At 51.5% G+C, this 22123-nt stretch overlaps 1 protein-coding gene across 4 annotated transcripts in view; it reads left to right on the forward strand.

Moving 5' to 3' along the window:
* MGLL (monoglyceride lipase) overlaps positions 1-22123 on the forward strand; it is a 163753-nt gene that overhangs the window by 121176 nt on the left and 20454 nt on the right. For 3 of the 4 annotated variants that reach the window (XM_047850676.1, XM_047850677.1, XM_047850672.1), the window contains exons 4-7: positions 8568-8704; positions 10028-10138; positions 15768-15836; positions 21048-21137. In XM_047850676.1, the coding sequence (XP_047706632.1) occupies positions 8568-8704; positions 10028-10138; positions 15768-15836; positions 21048-21137 (407 nt within the window). The remainder of the gene's footprint in view (positions 1-8567; positions 8705-10027; positions 10139-15767; positions 15837-21047; positions 21138-22123) is intronic. The other variant, XM_047850673.1, reaches the window with a different exon arrangement.

Below are 22123 nucleotides of genomic sequence, written 5' to 3' on the forward strand. Positions count from 1 at the left end.
CTTGTTAGTTTGTCTTTCCAGAGCTGGTTTTTCTGGCAGGCTGAGCAAATCCTGCGGGGCCACCTGTGTGGCCTGTGGGAAGGCAGCCACCTTGGAGGGTGGGGGGCACCTCCAGAGCAGCGGAGTCGAGAAACACGGAGAGCTCCCTGCTTGTGCAGAAACCCTCACACAGGATGGGAGCTGGGGCAGTCAAAGCCTTGGGCTCTACCACAGACCCCTCACCAGAGATGCCGGGGTGCTGCGTCCACACAGAAGGTGGCAAAGTTGGGAGCTGGGGCCCGTGACATCTCGTGGAAACTGTGTTATCATTCTAGAGTTGCCTCGGTGACATGCGCCTTTCAGAAGGCAGAGGGACTGATGCAGGAGAGCGCGGGTCTGATGCTGACACCTGTATCCACAGGCCCCCATTTTAAGTAACACCTGTATCTCTTCCCTTGATGGTAAAGGTACGGTGTGGCTTACCAGCTCCACCACTCTGAGGCTTCACTCGGACTTCCTTCCCAGCGTCTGTGGGCCTCAGTCTGCCGGTCTGCAAGGAAAGCGGATGGTGCTGCCAGCCGGCCTCTAAGCCGAAGGCTGCCCTCCTCCATGTGGGTGGAGGTCAGGTCAACGTATCTTTTATTGGGGAAAGTCTGTGGCTCACTGTGTCTTCAGTCCCCCTGCCCTGGGGGCGGCTCCACACCCCGACAACTCCCTCCCTCCACCCGGAGATGAATCTTTCCCTCCCAACTCCTGGCAGCCGGAGCCAAGGCGGCATTGGGGTCCCTTATACCCAGGGGGACACAGATGTAGTCAGTGGACAAATCCTTGGACAGCATTTTTCATGATGGTCTTGTGGCAAAAGGGATCAAGTGAAGCCAATTTTTAAAGAAATGCACATGTCACTCTTCTTTGTGAAACTGTCCTCGGTGCCCCTTCTCTCTGAGTAGATGCCGCACCCAGACTGTGGCCCCCGCCCCAAGGCAGCACACTTCCTTCCTCCCACCCGGGGTCCTTGTCCACTCTGTGCCCGGGGCGGGGGCGCGCTCACCCTGCCCTTCCCGGACCCGGCCGTTCTTCCCAGCTCAGCTCAGACGGCATGTCCTCGAGGCAGCCCTCCACCAGGCAGGCTGCCGAACCTCCCAGAAACGTGCCTTCGTGTCTGTAAAGCTTGCAGGGGCACCTACAGAGTCTGCCCGTGGTAACACGTGTGAACACAGTTTGCTCATAGACACGAGGTGTTCCGCGAACGTCTGTTGCTGTTTTTCGTGGTTCAATTCAATTTAGATATCGGTCTCTGCCCAGCCTGGATGTTCCCACCGTGCCCCGCTCTCAAATATTTGCGAAGGCTCTCAAAGGATGCCTCCCAGCGCCCCTGTGTTTGCACGTGTACAGGCGCTAAAGAGCTCAGCCGCTTGGGGAGTGTGAGCCACCCCGCGTGAGACACCGCCAATCAGCCACTCCCAGGACTTGCCTCAGGTGTGAGCAGCTCTGGGCACCAGCTCGGAGGGAAGGTGCCAGCGGTGTGTTTTCACAACGGGTCCTTTATCCTATCAGGAAGGGCTTTTCTTTTCATGCCATCAGCTTCCGAACCTTCTGCTTCCTGCCCAGGTTTTGCATGGAGCCGTGACAGTCACAGCACTGGATTCAGAGCCTGGACCCCACGCTGGAGTCCTTGGCGGCCTCTAATGCACTGGCAGGCCAAGCATGAGGGTGCTAGAAAATGGGGAGATGGATCCCTCACTTGCAGAGTTGCAAGGATCAGATGGAATAAACTCTGGGGAAAGGGCTTTGTAAATTATGAACTGCCGTGCGAATGTCAGGTGCTGTTATTACCGCTTTGTCAACACCTACACTCTCTTCCCTTCCTTAGGGCTGTGGGTTACCTTTTCTTCTATAACAAAATGACTACTGAGTAGAACTGGTCCCCTAAGAAAAGGGAAGTGGGGTGTTCATTTCTTTCTATTCTAACGTTAACAGGATGATCAGCTTTCTGGATCCTTCTCATGGATTTTTTTTTTTTTTTTTGCACGTGGTAGGTAATAGCATGGAAAATAGAAGTATTTTGTATGAGACAAAGAGAGACTGGGATTATTTAATCATTCAACAAAGAATGGCTAAGTGTTTACTTTTCATCAAAAACAAGGCTAGAGTTTTAAGGGTAACTAAGATTGGTTTTAATCAGGTGTGGTAAGTCACACAGACACAAAGGTGACTGTCATGAAGTAACAATTTATTATATTCAAGGGCACCTGGGTGGCTCAGTTGGTTAAGTGTCCAACTTCGGTTCAGGTCGTGATCTTGTGGTTTGCAAATGTGAGCCCTGCATCGGGCTCTCTGCTGTCAGCATGCAGCCTGCTTCAGATCCTCTGTCCCCCTCTCTCTCTGCCCATTTCCCACATATTCTCTCTCTCTCTTTCGAAAATAAACAAAAAAAGAATTTATTATATTCATAGATCCCTAGAAACAGGAAACAGGGCACCAGGCAGGGTCACCCAAAGAGGCACCAGGGTCATCAGGAGGCAGAGAGAGTGAGGGGAAAGTGGGGGCAGGAAACTTGACTGTGGTTTCCGGGGGAACAGGTGAGGCGGGAGAAGAGGCATAGAATCGACTGATTTGAATAATTTCAGCATGCTCTGGGGCTCAGGGCTGTCCCTAGTTATCTGGTACCTAGCCCTGGGGTGATTAGGGCAGGGGGTTAGTACCCTGGAGTGTGAGAGCCAAAGAGGAGGGGTCCTGGGGTGAGTGGGCTCTGGAAGGCTAGCTCACAGACGAGTTCTTTCCCATCTCTAGAAATTGGCTAGCCCTAGGAGGGACAGTCCCTCTAGGGCCAGCAGTAACCAGAGGCTTAAGTGTCAAAATACAGAATAAAAAACATAGTACGTAGGGAAACCAGGCAAACAAGACAAAAATATGTTGGATGAAGGTCTGTGGTGCAGGGTTCTTTAAAAAGTGAGGGGCACCTGGGTGACTCAGTCCATTAAGCGACTGGCTTTGGCTCAGGTCATGACCTCGCGGTTCGTGGGTTCAAGCCCCATGTCGGGCTCTGTGCTGACAGCCCGGAGCCTGGAGCCTGCTTCGAATTCTGTGTCTCCCTCTCTCTCTCTGCCCCTCCCCCGCTTGTGCTCGCTCGCTCTCTCTCTCACTCTCTCAAAAATAAATACATTTAAAAAAAGATACAAGGGAAAGAAGAATTTGAATTGCCCATGCAGACTAGTGCTCAGTTGGCTCAGTCTACTCGGTGGGAAGGGAAATGAATCACATCAACTGTAAGTGGAGTCATGGGGTTAAATCTCTTTGATGAGTGGCCATTATGGAAATACTGCCTACAATTCATGTGAAAGGCATTAATCAAGCACCTACCTTCCGTGGGGTCTGTGCACGGAGCCCTGGGGAATATGCAGATGAATAAAATAGGATCCTTGCTCACGAGGACAGCCTGGCGAATGTGGGGTCCATGCCTGCCGAATCTCCTCTTTCGTGTCTGTGGCAGACATCACTAATTACTCACAGCCTTCTTTTCTGCCCAGTCCAGCCAGACTCGCCTTAGAATCCTCCAGAGCAGAGTGCAGTGGGGGGTCAGCCACTAATCAGGGCTTTTGTCACCCTTGCTTCAGGGGCCCTCAGTCTGTGGTGGGGGGATGCTGGAGGAGAGAAAGGGGGGAAAGTCTCATCAACCCATGTTTGATGGAGACCGGAAGTGCTTTGGGAGTGTGGAAGGGGAAAAAATCACACCTGCATCTAGGGGATTGCAGCAGACATCATGGAAGTGATAGGATTTGAGTCTGGTCTTGAAGGACTTGGCTCCTGGCCTGGTGCAGGAGTGAGGGCACTGTGGCAGAAGGGCTGTTCCATGAGAGGCACGAGGCAGGAAGTGGATGTGCTTTGAGGAACAGTGGGCAGGTGGTTGGCAGTGTGGCTTGGAATGTGCTTTTTGTGGAGGCAGAGGGACGAGTGGGAGCCTTTAGCGGAGGCCCCGAATGCTGGCCTGGAATGTGCAGACTGAGTTCTGAAAAGTGGGGAAACTCTGGCCACTTCAAGATCAGAACAGTGCCCAGAAGACAAGGCGGAGCAGTGCCCAGCAGGTTGGAGCCGGGAGAGCTTGAGGAGAGGGTGGGCAGTGAAAGGCAACAAGGGTCTCACCCCCTGCGAGGGATGTGGTTGTGCAAACAAGAAGACTGGTTCAGGAGGCTGTGCATCTGGAAGTCTGGAAGGATTCAGGGACCAGCTGGATGTAGGGATAGAATGAAAGTCAAAGACCACAGCTCTGTTTTGGCCTGAATGATTCAGAAAGATGATGGGGCCGTGAACCACCATGTGGAACCCAGGAGGGGAGCCCGTTTGAGAAGCAGTGTAGGGGCCATGTGACTGTCAGGAATCTTTAGGACCAGGGGATGGCAAGACAGATCTGCAGCTCTGGAATGAGCCTGGAACCAGAGACTGTGTGGCTAGGAGACATCTCCATTAGGAGGAGAGCCAGAGCACGGGAGCCACAGACATGAGCAAGGGCAAACCTGGGGCGTGACCAGGGCTTCCTGCACCTAATATGTAGAAAGGATGGGCAGATACTGTCATGTTTAATAATAGGGGCTAACTCACAAATAAGCAGGCCAGAGGAACTAAACAGAAATCCAGAAATAGACTAGATTCAAGTGAAAAGGGAACTTTCATGTATGACAAGAATGAGCTCACCATGAGGTCATGAAGGACTTTTTCCTGAATTTTGTTAAGACAATTAAGACCCATCTGCATTTTGGAGCTTGATAGAGGGGAGCAGTTACGACATTGTGAGTATCGTTAATGCCACTGAACCGAACGCTCAAAGTGATTAATGTAAATTTCATGTTATGTACAACCACAAAAAAAGAAATGAAACCGTAAAGTCACAACATATGACTGAAATGAAACCGTAAAAGAACTTACAACATGTGACTGACCTCCCTTAGAACCCTGAGGTGGAGAAAGCCTTTACAGCCAAGAATCAAAACTCAGAAGCCATGAAAAGAAAGGATTGATCGTTTGACTATTTAAAAATAAAACTCTTCTGGGGCACCTGGGTGGCTCAGGTTAAGCGTCCGACTTCGGCTCAGGTCATGATCTCACAGTTGGGGAGTTCGAGCCCCACGTGGGGCTCTGTGCTGACAGCTCAGAGCCTGGAGCCTGCTTCAGATTCTGTGTCTCCCTCTTTCTCTCTGCCCCTCCCCCGTTCATGCTCTGTCTCTCTCAAAAATAAATAAACATTAAAAAAATTAAAAGATAATAAAACAAAAAAAATTAAACTCTTCTGCACAGCCACACACAGCATAAACAAAATCAAAGTACGAATGAATAACTAGCATATAGAAAGCTCTTAAGTACCAAGATGAAATGTAAGACCCTAACAGAAAAAATAAGCAAAGACATGAATTCTCAGTTCACCACAAAAGAAATACAACTTGTTCCTGAGGAGATGTTCTATCTACCCTTTCTCTCTTATCTTACTGGTAAAAATCCAGACTCGCTTTGTTGGCAAGGCTGAGAGAGACCAGCCTTCTCCCATCTCTGGCCGATCGAGGAAAGACAGTGCGTCCCACATGGAGGGAGATTTGGCAAAAACTACCAAAGTGACACACACACGTCCTTTTCAACCTGGCAACCCCATGTCTAGACTTACGCCCTGAAGGCGCATCTTCCCCATCATGACATCTCCGGGTTATTCATTACAGTCAACTGTGTAATCAACAAGAGATTGGCTCTTACACAAATAGTTTGCAATAAGAGACTGTCTGAAGAAACTTTCATTCACTCACAGAAGGAGTACCACGCAGCAGGAAAACAGAATGGAGAAGAGTTCTGTGGCCTGGTTGTGGTGCGGAATAATCTCCAGAATATGCTAAAAGTAGTCGGGGGGGGGGGGGGGGAGTTGTAGTAGAGTCACGTGTGGCGTGCTACCTTTAATGTAGGAAAGGAGGGAAAATAAGCATAGAAAGATAGATAGATAGATAGATAGATAGATAGATAGATAGAAGGTGCCTAGGTCACTCAATAGGTTGAGCACCCGACTTTTGATCTCAGCTTAGGTCTTGATCTCAGGGTTGTGAGTTCAAGCCCCACCTTGGGCTCCAGGCTGGATGTGAACACTACTTAAAAAAAAAAAAGATCAGGGCACCTAGGTGGCTCAGTCAGTTGAGCATCTGACTTCAGCTCAGGTCATGATCTCATGGTTTGTGAGTTCAAACCCCACCTCAGACTTGCTGCTCTCAGTGCAGAGCCCGCTTCAGATCCTCTGTCCTCTCTCTGGCCCTCCCCTGCTTGCGCACTCTCTCAAAAATAAATAAAACATTTGGGGCGCCTGGGTGGCGCAGTCGGTTAAGCGTCCGACTTCAGCCAGGTCACGGTCTCGCGGTCTGTGAGTTCGAGCCCCGCGTCGGGCTCTGGGCTGATGGCTCAGAGCCTGGAGCCTGTTTCCCATTCTGTGTCTCCCTCTCTCTCTGCCCCTCCCCCGTTCATGCTCTGTCTCTCTCTGTCCCAAAAATAAATAAACGTTAAAAAAAAAAAATTAAAAAAAAAAACATTTAAAAAACGTATCTTAAAAAAGACGATTTTCATATTTCTGCAAAAAAGAAATGCTTCGAGGAAAAACCAGAAAATGACTAGAGCGGTGAACCATAGGGAACAAGAGGGAAAGATCGAATAGATAGGCATAGAAGCAAGATGTGGCTGGCTGAATCTTTTTATAAATTTCTAACTGTTGTAGCAGGTCAATGCGTATGTATTCGGAAAAGAAAATTAAATTGAAAAGCGAAACTTAGAGCTGGAATCGAATTTATTTTGAAATTAATGAATCTAATTGTGTATCAAATTAGAAGCACACAGAGAAAATAATTATGACACATTTGTAATAACTTGAACTTGAAAAATAAGACTCTGGCCATATCATTACGGAACTATATTCTAAGGACCGCGGGGTGGGGGAGGGGAATGGGGGATTGTTGTTCAATGGGTGTATCAGTCAGCTCGGCTGCCATGACAAAACACCAGAATAAGCGGCTTAAACAGCAAACATTTATTCTCTCACAGCTCTGGAGGCCTGAAGCCCAAGACTGAGATGTGGGCAGGGCTGCTTTCTTCCGAGGCCTCTCTCCTTGGCTCGCATATGGCCGTCTTCTCCCCGTGTTCTCACATGGTCTCTCCCCTGTGCACGTGCTCCTGATGTCCCCGTGTCCAATTCTCCTCTGCCTTCAAGGACACCGGTCAGATAGGGTTAAGACCCACCGTAATGGCCTCTTTTAATGAGATCCGCCCTTTGAAGGCCCTGCCTCCAAATACAGTCACGTTGTGGGCTGCGGGGGTTTAGGAGTTCAACACCAGAATTTTGGAGGGACACAATTCAGCCCACAACCACGAGTGTAGGGTTTTGGTTTGGGACGTTCTGGAGCTGGACGGTGGTGATAGCAGCACGAGACTGTGAATGTACTCAATACCAGTGAACCGTGTGCTAAAAAAAAGTTAAGATGGTACATTTTGTGTTATGTATATTTTACCACCATAAAAAAGTAAATATAAATTTAAGAAGGGAGAAAAAATCCTCAGAGGGGCAAGAGAGTAGAGGGTGCCACTGAGCAGGTGACAGAACTAGTGTGCAGCGACCCCTAGTGCCTGCCCCCGGCGGTGGGGCCGGGACACCAGGGCCAGGGATTCGTGGCAGTAAGTCCTTACCCTTTCCATCTGTGAAATGGGTGCTGCCATCATTATTACCGTGACAGGTGCCTTGCAGAGGTGGCAGGAAGGGTTTGGGCAGATACCCTGGCTGTGTGGCCCCTGTTCTTTTTTGTGATTTTCAAATACTTGCATCAGTGGCTTTCAGCCTGAATAAGGAAGCCGCAGCAGCGAGCAAGCTGTTTCTATAGCGACTGATGTCCTTCAGAGAGGGAAAACGTGGAGAGACCCTAAGAAAAGAACAAGGGGGAACGAACAGCCCAGAAACGTGGCAGATAATAAAACCCAGGAGGAATGCACTGTGACCTAGTTTTCCTGCGGTTTCGTCGAGATTTCTGGCAAGTGCACCTGACGATTTCATCCTAACGCATATCTGTCATGTTAGCGTCACTGAAAGCTGTAAAGTGAAGTGACAGGATGCAACACTTTACCTGGTGAAAGGCTAACACTGAAACACAACTGTGAGGATTAAGAAAGTGGGAAAAGCCCAGAAAATTCCGAGCCCCATCAATCTTAGTCCCGGCCACTTGGTGGAAGATCGGGCCTGGTGAGACTTGGTGCACCTGTCCTTTTCTTTCTTCCTTGGAAACAAGGAAAGCGTCCTGGCCGCACGGGCAGGCTTTGTGCGCTGGCTCGTCACCTCCTGGTCGTGTGATCTTGGGCAGGTTCCTTAACCGTTCTGTGCTTCAACTTGCTAAGCTGTAAAATGGCGAGAGGATTCCCACGTCGGACAGCGGTTGCAAAGAAAGGATTCAAGGGGCGGGGGCGGGGGCTGACCCATTCAGGTCCTCAGTAAAGAGTGGCTGGTAACTCCTGTGGGGAAGTCACTGAGCTTGGGCTTTGTCAGCCTCCCGGTAACTGTGGTTCTCTCGTCTCCCTTTCCCTTCCAGTTGGCCATGGACAGAGCGAAGGGGAGAGGATGGTAGTGTCTGACTTCCACGTTTTCATCAGGGATGTGCTACAGCACGTGGATATCATGCAGAAAGACTACCCGGGGCTTCCTGTGTTCCTGCTGGGCCACTCCATGGTAAGTAGAGCACAGGAAGACCCGGCCCAGGTCAAGCTGGATCCCCAGCCTGGGGTGTGAGGTGTGATACCCCAGTGATGGAGAAGAGGCAGCCCCACCTCCCCACCCCGGGTGCTCTCTGCCTTGCCGGCACGTCTGCCTCTGCGTGCCCCGTACTTGGAGTTCCCGGGAAATTTAGTGCTTAGGACGGACCAGGGCAGAATCCTGGAGACAGCCCCAGACAGAGCTGTCAGGGGCCCCTTCCTTCCCATCAGGGCCCAAGGCTCCAGGAGGCTGCCTGCCAGTCCTCACTGAGGACCTCTGGTGTGGGACCTCTCAGGAAACCAATGTTTCTTCCGAGCTCTGTCGGCCCCTCAGTGCCATTTCACAGGGAGGGCCCCCAAGGGCCCTTCTCCCCACAGACCCACTTCTCAGAACGGGGCTGCCTCGTGGGTCAGTGAGAAGCACAGGGGAAGCTCCCTGACCCCGTGTTCCTGCCCCAGCTTGTACAGCACAGATGGGAACTAGGGACATAGTCTCCCCAGGGAGACAGTTCCTTAAAAGTCACCCAGAATCCTTTTAATCTTTCAAATGTGTAAAATCCTCTAAGAATCAACCAAGTGTCATCTTTAAATCCGTGGTCCTCAAATTGGTGGCCCCAAGGGCACAACCGGACATGTTGGCTGGCAGAGAACTCTGAACTGATCCAATTTGGATGTGGGGTAGAGCGGGGGACTTTTCACTCCGGGGCAGGGATGCTGCCCCTTCATCACAGCCCGTCTTGCTTCCGACATTTGATACCTACCTGGGTTCTATAAGCATTTGCAACTTCAGCTCTTGGTTCCACTTACCCTCAGCATCAGTAAACAACCAAGACCTCATGATTTCAGCACCATTCGTGTTCACTAAGTATTTTTCTTGGAACCTAATCTAAATTTCTGGGACCTTTACTGAACCAGGAAGAGAGGGGAAAAAAAAAAAAAGTATCGTGATCTCTTCTTCTAATCAGATCACAAAAACACAGATCTCATATTAAGCCTGACGGAATGGCTGAATTGGGGGTCTGCCAGCTTTTGGCTTGAAACGAAGTAGGAATGTGTTATTTAACTTGCAGCCCACAAGCAGGAACCTTATTTATATCTCTCTGAAATGTTTGCTCTTGGAAAACCCAGAGAAAAAAACATGTGTAATAAAATAATTGCAGATCCAGTTTATCCAACATTCCATGGTGTCTATTCCAAGGTAGACCTCGTCAGGGCTCCGGGCCAGGACTGTAGCTCAGGATGGTGCTCCTTAGAGACATGTGTGCTGGTGAAAGCAGCCTCCGCGCATTTTCCTTTGCAGGGAGGTGCCATCACCATCCTTACGGCCGCAGAGAGACCGGGCTTCTTCTCCGGCATGGTCCTCATTTCGCCTTTGGTTCTTGCCAGTCCTGAGTCTGCAACAACTTTCAAGGTAAGTGGATTTCCAGTTCTGTGCCAGTCCTGCACTTCTGGGGACCCGGAGCGTCCACTGATTAGCTAGAGGCTGGGGAGAAGGGCTGAAGTCCGTTCTTGGATGTCACGCGCTACGGGGTGAAGGTGGGGACACATATCAAACGCTGTTGCCACTGGGGTTCTGGATTTTCTAAAGTCAGGTGTGGTTTTTTTCCAAGAGACAAAATTTGAAAAATGAGTTCCTGTTTGCGCATATTTTACTGGTGAGAGTTAAAAAGAGAAAAGGGGACACACGTGTTAGGAATCCAGCCAAATAACCTTTGTTAACAAGTCAAGTGCAAAGCTCAAGCTGATTTTCACTGAATATTTACCAACTTCAACCAAAAGTGCATGGTGAGTGGATTTGCAGGCAATTTGTAATTGCGACACAGAGGTGTACCCACTGTGGCTCTGCTCCAGCCCAGAGCATCTTTCCCTCTGACTCTAATGATTCATTGCTTTGTTTCATCCATCACTTTGTTTTTCTGGTCGTACTGTTACACAGTGGTACACAGGTATATGTTCTTGGATTCTGGGGCTCTGACCTACTGTGACGAGGCAAGTGAGCTGACAAATACAGGTGACCCTTGAACAACGGGAATGAACGACGTGGGCCCACTTACACAGAGATGTTTTTTCGATAAACATAGCACTGTACTGTTAATATATTTTACCTTCCTTACAACTTTCTTACCAACATTATTTCTCTAGCTTACTTTATTGTAAGGATATAGCATGTAATACATAGAACATACAAGATAGGTGTTAATCAACTGTTTACATTATTGGTGAGGCTTCCCGTCAACATTAGGCTATTAGTAGTTAAGTTTTGGGCAAGTCAAAGTTACACACGATTTTAAACTGGATGGGGGGTGCGGCGCCCCTAGCCCTCGAATTGTTCAAGGGTCACCTGTACCACCTAGAAGTAGAACAGGTGTTTTCTCTCCCTGAGAAAAGAGATGAAACCATTGTCTCAGCAGGACTGCTTGTTGGGAAGCTGGGGTGGGAATGTTATGGACCCACCTTTTGGGGGTTTAAGGAGAGCATAACTGAATGAGAGTGGAGAACCCAACCCTGTGGGTCCCAAGGAAAGGGTTGATCTCAGGTCAGCGCCCGGTGGGGCTGCTGCCTCCTGAGCCAGTTGTCGGACTCTCAAAGGGCTTGAAGGGAGGGGTGAGGGGTCACGAGGCCATGGGGGACTGGGCAGCCATCAGCCCACAGCTTAACCCTACTTTCCCTGGCCTCACAATCAAATGACAGCAGGGCCATTTAAATAATCGCCTTAGCTCTGATGCCTGCAATATTCTCCTGAGGACCCAGGCCAGGGAGCACAGTACAGGGAATGAAACCTTATAAAAATGTTTTCAAAGTGTTGCCTCCAGCCCACAGCCAGAGATGGGTTGGGAGGTCCCGTGTACAGGCTTTTGGTTAGATACAGAAAAACGTCACCAATTTGAAATGGGGACAGGCTAAACAAGAGAGAAACCCGGAACTATCTGATAGTTTAACCAGAGAACAATGATTTACTCAATTTGCTGAAGAATAGAATTTTACTCCATTGTAAGGAAATCGCCACCCACTTACTGAAGTCAACTATCATGAGTAAATTTCAGTGCTGTGTGAGAGGACAGCAGTGGAGGCAGAAGCCACCCTGGCGTGGAAAGAAATAAAGGTAATTCACAGAACCACAGGGAACGAACGCACAAATGGGCTACTTCCCGGTCATTTCAACACGCAAGAGGAGGCATGACCTCCTGGACAGCTCCTGCCAGGATTGTAACTCGAGGCCAATTCACTCAAGGGTCCTTGTCCAAGTAGAATAAGCAAGATCAGGATCACAGAGGAGCTACATCCACGTGGTCTGATTCAGGAAGTTTTCCTCAGTTCACTGAGTGTCAAACATGTGCTGTCCTGTGCTGTCCCAGGCGCTAGGGAGAGGTTGCGACCTTATTCTGTGAACAGGGAACACTGAGGCTGCCGCAGGGTGAGTGACTCCCCAGGATCGCACAGCTTGTGTGATTGATTTGAATCCGGGGTTGTCCATTCTCCATCTAGGATGTTTCCCCACGGAAGAAAATAGGTGTGTTCTGCCGTGGATGTTTTCCCTTAGAGACATGCTGGAGAGCATGGGGCTTTCCGGATACAGTGCACAAGGGGGTGATGGTAGCAGGGCCCGGAGGTGGGCCACAAGGCTTCCTCTCGGAGTCACTGGCGGAGGTGGAACTTCTGGGCGAGGCCACCGCCGTGACCTCTCCGAGCCCTGTGCTAATAGATCACCTTGTCACATCAGGAGCCAGCCATCCCTGGGGGGTGCTGGTCTCCTCTTATTAACCGAGACAAATTGGATTTCTTGTTGCCCCCAGACCTAAGGACACATCCTCCCCACCATGAAATCTGTTGCTGCCCCTGGGTCTTGGGCAATTTTGCCTGACAGACTCTGTGATTCATTTGCCTACCCGCCCCCAGATGACTTGATTACCCCGCACACATCTAGTCTTGTCTGACAACCTTCCTGAAAGAGTTTAGGAGAATCTCTGTTTAAAATTTAAACATCGTTAGAATATCACATTCATACACTTCAAACTTTGAAAGATGAGGCTATGCAGCAAGCAGCCTCCCGGCCCAGGGGAGGCAGACAGCCCGAGTGTCCATCTCTGCCCACGCACCCTCCATTCGTTCCTGTGTTTCACACAGATGAGAATACACCTCTCTGTGCTTTCTGTAGGCTTTGTTCTTTTGGTTTGCTTTTTTGTTTTTGTGGGTTTGGCTTTAATTTGGTTGTTTTACTTAGCGATACCTGTGTGGCTCCTTCCCCATCAGGTTTAAGGAGAAGAGCTCGGGATAGGTCCTGGGTTGGGTGAGGTCTGTGTGTTCCAACAAGTTCTCAGACACCACCCCCACCTGAGAAAACTGAGGCAGAGGAGCGGGCTTCCCAGGGCCAAGTCCTGGCCTCATGCCTCCTCTCCCAGAGCTCAGCCCATGGACTGTTCCAAGGATTTATTTGATGGCACCAAACTCCTGCTGGAGAGATTCGCAAAAGCATCAAAGCAGGCAGCATGAGGCATCCGAGTCTTTGAGTATAGACAGGCATGTGGAAGATGACAGCCCCGCCCCCTGGAATGTAAGAGCACTAGATCCCCCTGCCAGATACCCCCCCACACACACACACACCGGACCCTGCACACATCTGGGTCTTACCTCTGTGTTCCCTTTTCAACAAGCTGGGGTATATTTAGCCTGGAGAACAGACAAGGAGAACAGAGGCTTCTGGCCCCCAAACACGGTCTGTGTTTAGAATGTGGTTGCATAAGGGAAGTAACAGCGGGAGAAATTTGGACACAACATCCAGTGTATCAGAATGAGTCTCGGCTGCTTATGAGGCCATTTCATGGGGACCGGCTCCATGTCCCAGACCCTGGGGACATTAGGGCTGGAGTCGTTCCTGGGTATAGAGGTGAAACCCTTGACTGCCCAGCTAGTACGGTGTGTGAGCTAGAGTTGGACGTCCTCACTTGGCCTTGCCCTGGGATAGCAGGCAGCAACGTGGGACAGATCACAGAGCCACTCCCTTCTCTGGGAGCGGGGGACACCCCAAATCCCCCTGGGCAGTGCCTAGGGTCAGGACAGGGGCTCAGCCTGCCAGGAGGGTAATCTTGTAAATGATCTTCTCTGCTTCTTGCCTGGACGCTGTCCCTTGGGGTCCAGGGTCAGGGATGCAGGAACTGGCCCAATGCTTCCAGATGCTTCTACTCCCTGTCAGCCAGGGCACCTGGCCAAGTAGAGAGAAGAGGGCCGCTATGAACCTTGCACACGGTACATGATTCGTATTGTCTCATTTCCTTTCTGTCACCACCCAGTAAGGAGAGAAAACCATTCCCAATTTACAGACAAGGAAACGAGGCCAATTGTCTTGCTCAAGGTCAGCTTGTGCCCCAGCTCAGGCCAGAGAGCAAAGCAGGATGCTCCCTTTACCCCAAAACATGCCTAAGGTCAGCTTCCCTTGACTTTAGCCCAGTTCTCATCTGTTTTTAGTCACTAGGCTCCAAAAGGCCCTTGGGGGAGTGGAGGGACTGGGGATGGAGGGAAAAAGGGCAGGAGCATGGGAAATTGCCACTCTTTCAAGTATATTTAAAGTTAGATCCAGGGACCAGGACTTAAACTGTGGTCATGAACTGGCCCATGAATCTGGCAGCTACGAGGCACCTTGGGGAGTTGTTACCTCTCTCCTGTAGGTGCCTGCGCCTATCGTAGCTGGGGTTCAGACTTCTAAAATATTTTTTTAACATTTATTTATTTTTGAGACAGAGAGAGACAGAGCATGAACAGGGGAGGGTCAGAGAGAGAGGGAAACACAGCATCTGAAACAGGCTCCAGGCTCTGAGCGGCCAGCACAGAGCCTGCTGCGGGGCTCGAACTCACGGACCACGAGATCATGACCTGAGCCAAAGTTGGATGCTTAACCGACTGAGCCATGGGGTTCAGACGTCTAAACACTTGGCATTCAAGGAATGAGTCATCTCCCCCCCACATCTCTGGGGAGCCCCTGCTATGTGTCAGGCATTGGGCATTCAGCAGTGAACAGGTACTCGATCCTCCCCAGCTTGGCCTGCAGAAAAGGCACGGGGCACTTTCTGGTCTTGGCGGGTCTGACGGTGCACTCCCTCCACCAAGAAATTCTGGGCCGACCCTTGCATGGGTGTCACCCTCACAAAAGACCTGGAGTTTTGGCCCTTTTTGCACAGGTCAACTTGCTGGAGCCACTTCAGAAGATAGTGATTACAATTCCCTCCCTCATGTCAAGTCTTTCACGGGCAGAAGCTTAAAAATGATCTTAGGGAGCCATTAAATCCTTTTGGATCAATAAAGGCATTTGTGCAAATCACTACTATTTAAAGTGATGGGCACTGCACTTAATCCAGGAATGCCCCAAGGGCATGTCAAGGCCCCGTGACACGCTCTGGTCCCTCACTCATCAGGAGATGGGCCTCACTTCTGGGAGAGTTGTCCTTTTTTGTGGGTGCACTAACTTGGGGTTCTGGCCGTGACCGTGATGCCTGTGGCAAAGCTGCCGGTCACATACTTTTCCCGAAGTCTTCATTCGGAACAGCATCAGTAAGTGCTCTCTCTTCAGTCAACCAGCAAGGATTTGTTGAGCTTCTCCTGGGGCCAGAAAGCAGTGGGGCAGTTAGAGTTGAGCCCTGTGGGAACCAGGTTTTGGGTAACCCCCAGAGCGGCCCTTAGAACTTTGTTTCATTGTCCCCATTTGAGAAATGGAGAAGCTGAGGACCACAGGCTTTCTTGGTGATTCAGAACCAGAGTTCGAATCCAAATTTGCCTGGCTTCCAGTCTCCTGTTTCCAGGGCTGGGGTCTGGTAACTTTGTGCCCATTATCTGTAGGTCCCGCCCCCCCCCACCCCGGTTATCCTCCGGTGATGAGACTTGGGGTCCCTGCTAAACCAGCACCACTGGAGGCTCTAAGGTGGCACAAACCCAATTTCACCTGCGAGGGTCATTTTGTGGCGGGGAGGGGGGGGTCTCACGTCAAGGGAGGCCGTCTGCAGTTGCCCCTCCCCTGAGCTGGATCCGAGGCTCTCTCCACACTCCCGCAGGATTATCCGAAGAGCGTGGTCGAAATGGCAACGAGAGTGGTATTCTCTTCGATTTCAACTTCTTATTGGGTGAGCCGCACCCCTCCCCGGCACCTCTGTCGGCTTCCTTTGCCTACCCTTGGAAGCAGGTGTGGGGCTCTCCCGGCTGACGGTGGAGGCTTAGGGAGCTCATGGTGGGAAGCAGCAGCAGCCTGGACAAAGTTGATCCTCAGGGAGTGGGGTCTCTCAGGCTCTTTCCACCCCGACTGTCCTTACTCCGTGACCCTCCCTTACCTCATATGCCCTGCTCAGCCCTCCTGGCTTCCTGCATCGCCACAATCAACCTGCTGCCCCTGCTTATTAGTTCTTTCTTCCCCACCTCACACTTTCCTCCCCCCATTAGCCATTAGGCTAATGAAATAAACAACCCCTAAAAGAACAGCAGGGAAAGGGCATACATACCTTTTGCAACTGTTCAAAGCATCCTGCCCCTGCATCCTTCTCGGATGCCGGGGGGGCAGGGGTGGGGGAAGGAAGAGGCTAAAGCACCTGATTCTTTTGGTTTTTGTGGTTTTTTTAAGCCATAGTGTCATCATCAAAAGATTTGCCTCTACCCAGGTTCGTCTTGTTAGAAATGTGGTTTGGAAGTTACCACGCAGCTTTAGAAAAAGAGCTGAGGGTCAGGGCTGTCCACACATCTCTGTCTTTCATCACAGCTCCTTCAAAAGGGCAGCGTACCCTTCAGAGATATCTGTGTGGCACCCCCAACCCTGTCCTAACTGGGAGAAGACAAGAACACTTTCTCGACTCTGGCTGCATGCTGGAATCACCCAGGGAACTTGAAACACACACACACACACACACACACACACACACACACACACACACACAATTATTGACGCCAGGGCCCCACCTCAGACTAATTCAATCAGAATCTCTCATGCTGGGGCCTGGGAAGAGGCATTCGTGGTGCTTCCCTGAGGCACAGCAGCTGCCAGCCCCCCAACCTCAGGGCACACAAGAACACCCTGGGGTCCGGTAAAAATGCAGACCTTGATCCGGCAGGCCAGAGTCCCCAGGAGCTGTTGGTGCTGCTGGTCTGAGGACCACGCGTAGAGCAGGGAGGCCATGGAAAATCAGGAAGGGATAGGGCCGGATGGGGGCATCGCGCCCGCTACCAGTATGCTAATGGGACGGAAGGAACAGAGGGTTCAATCAAAGATGCTACCTTCCTGGGAAAGCACGGTGGCACAGGTCACTTCAAGGGAATCCCTGAAGTCAAGTCTCCCTCCCTGAGCCTGCTCTTTGAATAGTGTGTCTGGCCCAGGCCTCTCCGTGGACTCTCTCTGGTGTCAACTCACACCCAGGGCTTAGCACTCTCTCCACACCAAGCCCCTGCAGGGCTGAACAGAGAAAGGGTGGCGATATCTGTACCCTGCGTTCCTGGAGGTGTCTGCCCCCTCATCTGGGTCTGTGACCGAATCCCCAGTCCTCCTTGCTCCAGCACCAGTGTCTTCCATGGCACTCTACCCCTGGAGCTTTGTTGTCATGAGCTGGTCCTTTTAGGCGCATTGGTCCATCCTGAGCCCACCAGCTCCAGCGCCCTCAGAGAGGCAAGAGGGGCCACTGCTCTGGGAGTCCTGGTGGAGGGAAGCATACGGCTAGACAGTCCAGTGGCCCAGCCTCCTCCAGTCCTGAGCCACGATATCATCATCCTGGCCGTGTCTCCCGGCTCGTTCTTTGGGCAATCACACCTTGGGCAGCTACAGGAGGAGGCAGTCTCCCCAGCATTTGGCTTATGGTACTCTGATGGGGGAGGAGCAGCGGCCAGCTGATCTGCCCTTAACTCTTTAGTTTCCTCCAGAGACCAAACCCTGGCATTGTCCATTTTGTGCAAAGCAAATACTTCCCCAGAAATGGCCTTCCTCTTTTTTGTTTTTGTTTTTTTTTCCCCTACAACTCTGTTTTCCTAAAAGTTCTCTTTTGCTGCAGAAAGCCCTGTTAGGAGAAAGACAAATGCTCGCTCGGAGAGAGGACTGTCATCCTCTCCTGAGATAGAGTCCCTCCTGGCCCTCTTGTCCTCAGCCTTGTGAACCCAAAGCAAGGATGCTTCGAACCAGAGCCCTGCCTTTTCTGACCCTTGTCAAGCCTAAACTGTCAGCATCTTGTGCTGGAAATAAGGATCTTGGCATTTTGGAGTATAAATGTTTTGGTTTAAGAGGCACCAGTGGATGGGGCACCTGGTGGCTCAGCCAGTTGAGCGTCTGACTCTTGATTTCGGCTTGAGTCGTGGTCTCGTGGTTGTGAGATCGAGCCCAGCATTGGGCTCCACGCTGGCAGCACAGAGCTTGCTTGGGACTCTCTCTCTCTCTCTCTCTCTCTCTCTCTCTCTCTCTCTGCTTCTCTCTCTCTCTCTCTCTCTCTCTCTCTCTCTCAAAATAAATAAACTTAAAAAAAAAAGCATCAGTGGCAGGAGCACAGATTCAAAGATAAAGGTAAGTCTGTGTCTTCACCAATGGCTGGCATCTGTGTGCCCAGGTCCATGCAGAATCAGGTGACGGGCCACAAATCATAAATTGTTGGCAAATGAGGAAGCTGGTGGTGGGCTTAGGAGCATTGGAATGTATGTTGTGCAGTCTCTGTCCTTCACTTCTGTTGCAGGGTGGGTGCCAAGGTGCTGTGCCCCTGGCCCTTTTCCTGGCCACTGGCCATCTCCTCTGGGAACGGGTAGGAAACCGAATGGCAGAAAACCAGTGGTGTCTTTGAGAAGGCTGGGCCAGACCGCACAGGCACCCAGGCCAGACGTGTCTGGCCACTCCTAGGTGTGACAGGGTCACACACGGTCAACTGTCAGCCGTCCTGTCCATTCAGGGAGCTGCGTCAAGAGTCACTGAGGACAGCAAAACATCTAGACGCCAGTTCTGCAAACTCTGGGAGGCACATTAAGTTCCGCCCTAATAATGTGGCCTTCGGGCCACTACTGCTGGAGGAAATAAGTCCTGGCAAGTCCACCCTTCCAAAGCACCAGGAGCCCAGTGAACACAGCCCATCACCTCCCTGCCTGTGGCAGTCACCCCTTACCTGCTGTGGTTTCTGTGCATTGAAACATGTATTTAACCTTTGAAAGCACAGATCCCAGCTCCTGAATTTAGATTCCCTGAGGGACCTCCAGTTCCTGGAGTTCATAGGCATTGGGTCCGTGTTTAGAAACACCCAAACCCTCTCCTTCCTCAGAGCCCCCAGAGCTCTGTCCAAGCCCTCCTGGTCCTGTGCGTGTCCAGGGAGCTGACCCACAGCCCCACCTATCTCTTGACCCCACCCAACGGGTCATGTCCATCCCATGAGGCTGCAGACTGTGTGGCTGAGCACTTACCCAGGGCTCCCAGTTGGATTTCCTTGTATCACTACACTAGACTGTCACAAGTCGGCTCAGGGCTTGGCCTAGTGCCTGGCATGTGGATGGCGGTGAGTTGACATGCACGGGGTTTGCTGGCCTGGACAGCAGGCATGGGGTGCAGGAAGCCAGGCTGGTCTTGGAGGCAGTGAGCTGCCATCCTTGCCTGAAATGCAGAGAGCTGACCGTGTGGATTTCACAGTAGCGTCACGCACCCGGACTCCTTCAGGACCAGAGCCCTTTTTGCTTCTGCGCCTGATCCCTGGCCATCTGACAGACCGTGTGAGGTTATATCCTGCTTGTACAGCCTGAGGACATAGGATGTTTTAATCCTTTTTTTTTTAAGGTTTTATTTATTTTGAGATAGGGAGCGTGAGTGGGGGAGGGGCAGGGAGAGAAGGGGGAGAGAGAATCCCAAGGAGGCTCCATGCGATCAGCACAGAGCCCGACGAGGGGCTCGATCTCAGGAGCTGTGAGATCATGTCCTGAGCCGAAGTCGCATGCTCAACCGACGGAGCCACCCAGGTGCCCCCATAGGACGTTTTGTAGTTCTGAGTGTTAAGGGGGTTGAGGAGGACAGCGCCCATGTCGGCACAGGGAGTCTCAGTGGCTGCTGTTTGGGGTCATGCACAGGCAAGGTTAGACCACCAGTTACATTTGTACAGACAGAGATAGAATAATGAAGGGCAGGGACATGAAAGGAAAGAGTGGTCTGGCTCAGGCCCTCACCCCCATCCCAGCTGACTGCGTGGTGTGGGGCTTAGCCTGTTTCCTTATCTGTTAAATGAGGATGAACCCTGACCTCATGGCGTCTGTCAGGATTGAAAGACCGAGCGCCTAGAGCTGTGTGCCACACACCAAAGATTGCCACTTGGCAGATGTTAGCGCCCTTGCCCTCATCGAGGGCACAAAGGGCCATCGATCCTTAGCTCCGTGATGTGTGCCTTCGACACAGACAGAGAGTTCGCCACTTGCCACCTTCCCTGCCGTCCTGATTTCAGCGTTTCACAGCTCGCTTGTGGGATCGCACCTGTCACCCCTGAGTGTCTGTGCGCCACGCAGAAATAAGAACGGCCCCCCTCTCTCTGCAGGCAGACATGTGACATCAGGCTCACACTGTTCCTGGGTGAACACCAGATCCTGCAGGAGAGATGGGGTGGGGAGGGAGGATTGTACCCGCATCGGGGTCAAATTCAGGGAGCATGGATTAAGCACCTACTGTGTGCCTGGTGCTTCTGCACACAGTGGTCCTCTGGGGGGAGCACCATTAGCAGCTAAGGAAACAGAGGGTCTGTGATGTTCAGATCTCGTGCCTGAGTGCACAAGACAGCACAGCCAGGGATCAGATTGGGTCTCTTTCCCGCTGCCATGCTTCTCCTAATCAGGCTGGTTAGCCATTTCTGTTTCCCTCCAGGAGAAGCCAAGGCAGTCAACAGATTCTTTCTGATCAGAGCAGTTTCCTCCAGGGCCTTCTGAGCTATCCTGCCTCACAGGTGATCTGGGTGATTCTGCTCCTGCTTTATATTTTTAGGATCCTCAGAGAAGCGACTCACGCAGAAGAACTCAGCTAGGCAGCTCCTGCAAAGAATTCAAAATTACAACGGGTGGATGACTGGGGAGGGCGACCGCACAGGATCCGGAGCAGGCAAAAATTAGACACGGCGTTCCTACCGTCAGCCATAGTGGCCCGCATCCCGCCCTGCTCACCCACGGCGGATCCAAGCCAGACTAACTAGAGGCTGGCTGAATCAGAGCAGGGGCAGTCCTAGGGTGTTGAGCCTTGGGAAACGAACCTGGCTGATGTTCAGCTTGGGCGTCACTTTCTTTAATTTATTGTAAACTGTCCCGTGGGCAGAGCTGGGCACGGATCCCACTGAGCTCACACCCTTGTTTTCCTTTCCCGCCAGGTCTTTGCTGCGAAAGTTCTCAACCTTGTCCTGCCAAACATGTCCCTGGGCCCAATCGACTCCAGCATGCTCTCTCGGAATAAGACGGAGGTGAGAGTGTTTCTGAAAACCTGGGGGGAGCCGAGGCTGGGGAGGGACTGAAGGCAGCAGCCCCTGGTTGGAAAAGCTGCGTTCTAGATCTGTCCATGGCTTTCTGCCACCCTGTCACTGAGGCCCTTCATGAAATGATGGTGATATAGAGATGCGGGAGGTGCCATGTGGCATCAGGACTGGGTGGGAAAGGACAGGTGCCAGGGATACCTGAGCTATGCCCTGAACATAAGGAGCAAACCGGATGAAGTTGCGTGAATCAGCCAGGGCTCTTGTGGCTGCAAGTGACAGAAACCCAAAGCAAAGTGATTCAAGCAAAAAGAGGGATTTATTGATGAATGGAACTAAAGGCTTTCAGGCATGGCTGGATCCAGGGGCTCAGAAGTCTTGTTCACCGTCTGTGGCTCCCCAGCTCTCATATCCCCTAGTTTGGCTTCATTCCCAGGCAAACTTTCCCCAAGTGGAAGCAGAGGGGGCCACCAGCAGCTTTCCTAAGCAACTGCAGCAGAAAGATAGACTGTTGCAAAGCCAACAAACGTGTCAGGGCTGATTGTTATTGGCTGACTGTCCAGCAAAAGGGGTGGGTCAACCCCACCCAACTTCACGGACTCCACATAGAGAAGGGCAATTTCTGGGGGGCCAATTGGGATGATGGTAGCAGATTGGATTCAGGCCAGGCCAAAAGTCATACGTCTGTGTGTTGGCAGGTGGGAGCTGGTGCAGGAGCTGAAGGGGGTTCAAGAGGAAAAGGGTTCCTGGTAGAGGTCACCGTGCCAGTAAAGTCCTCATTTGAAGGGAGGGCAGCCCATTTACTGTGGTTCAGCCACAACACAGAGGGCAGCAGGTGAGCGGCAAGGGGTAAACTGAGGTCAGATCATAAGGCACATCGTGAACCCCTTCTCATGGGGGCCAACGCCCTGCCCGAAACACGTCACAGCCCCCCCAAGCAGAGCTGTGCTACTATTTTTAAAAGCAAAACCCGCCGA

Source organism: Prionailurus viverrinus, chromosome A2 (genome assembly GCF_022837055.1).
Source record: "Prionailurus viverrinus isolate Anna chromosome A2, UM_Priviv_1.0, whole genome shotgun sequence".
Taxonomy (NCBI): domain Eukaryota; kingdom Metazoa; phylum Chordata; class Mammalia; order Carnivora; family Felidae; genus Prionailurus; species Prionailurus viverrinus.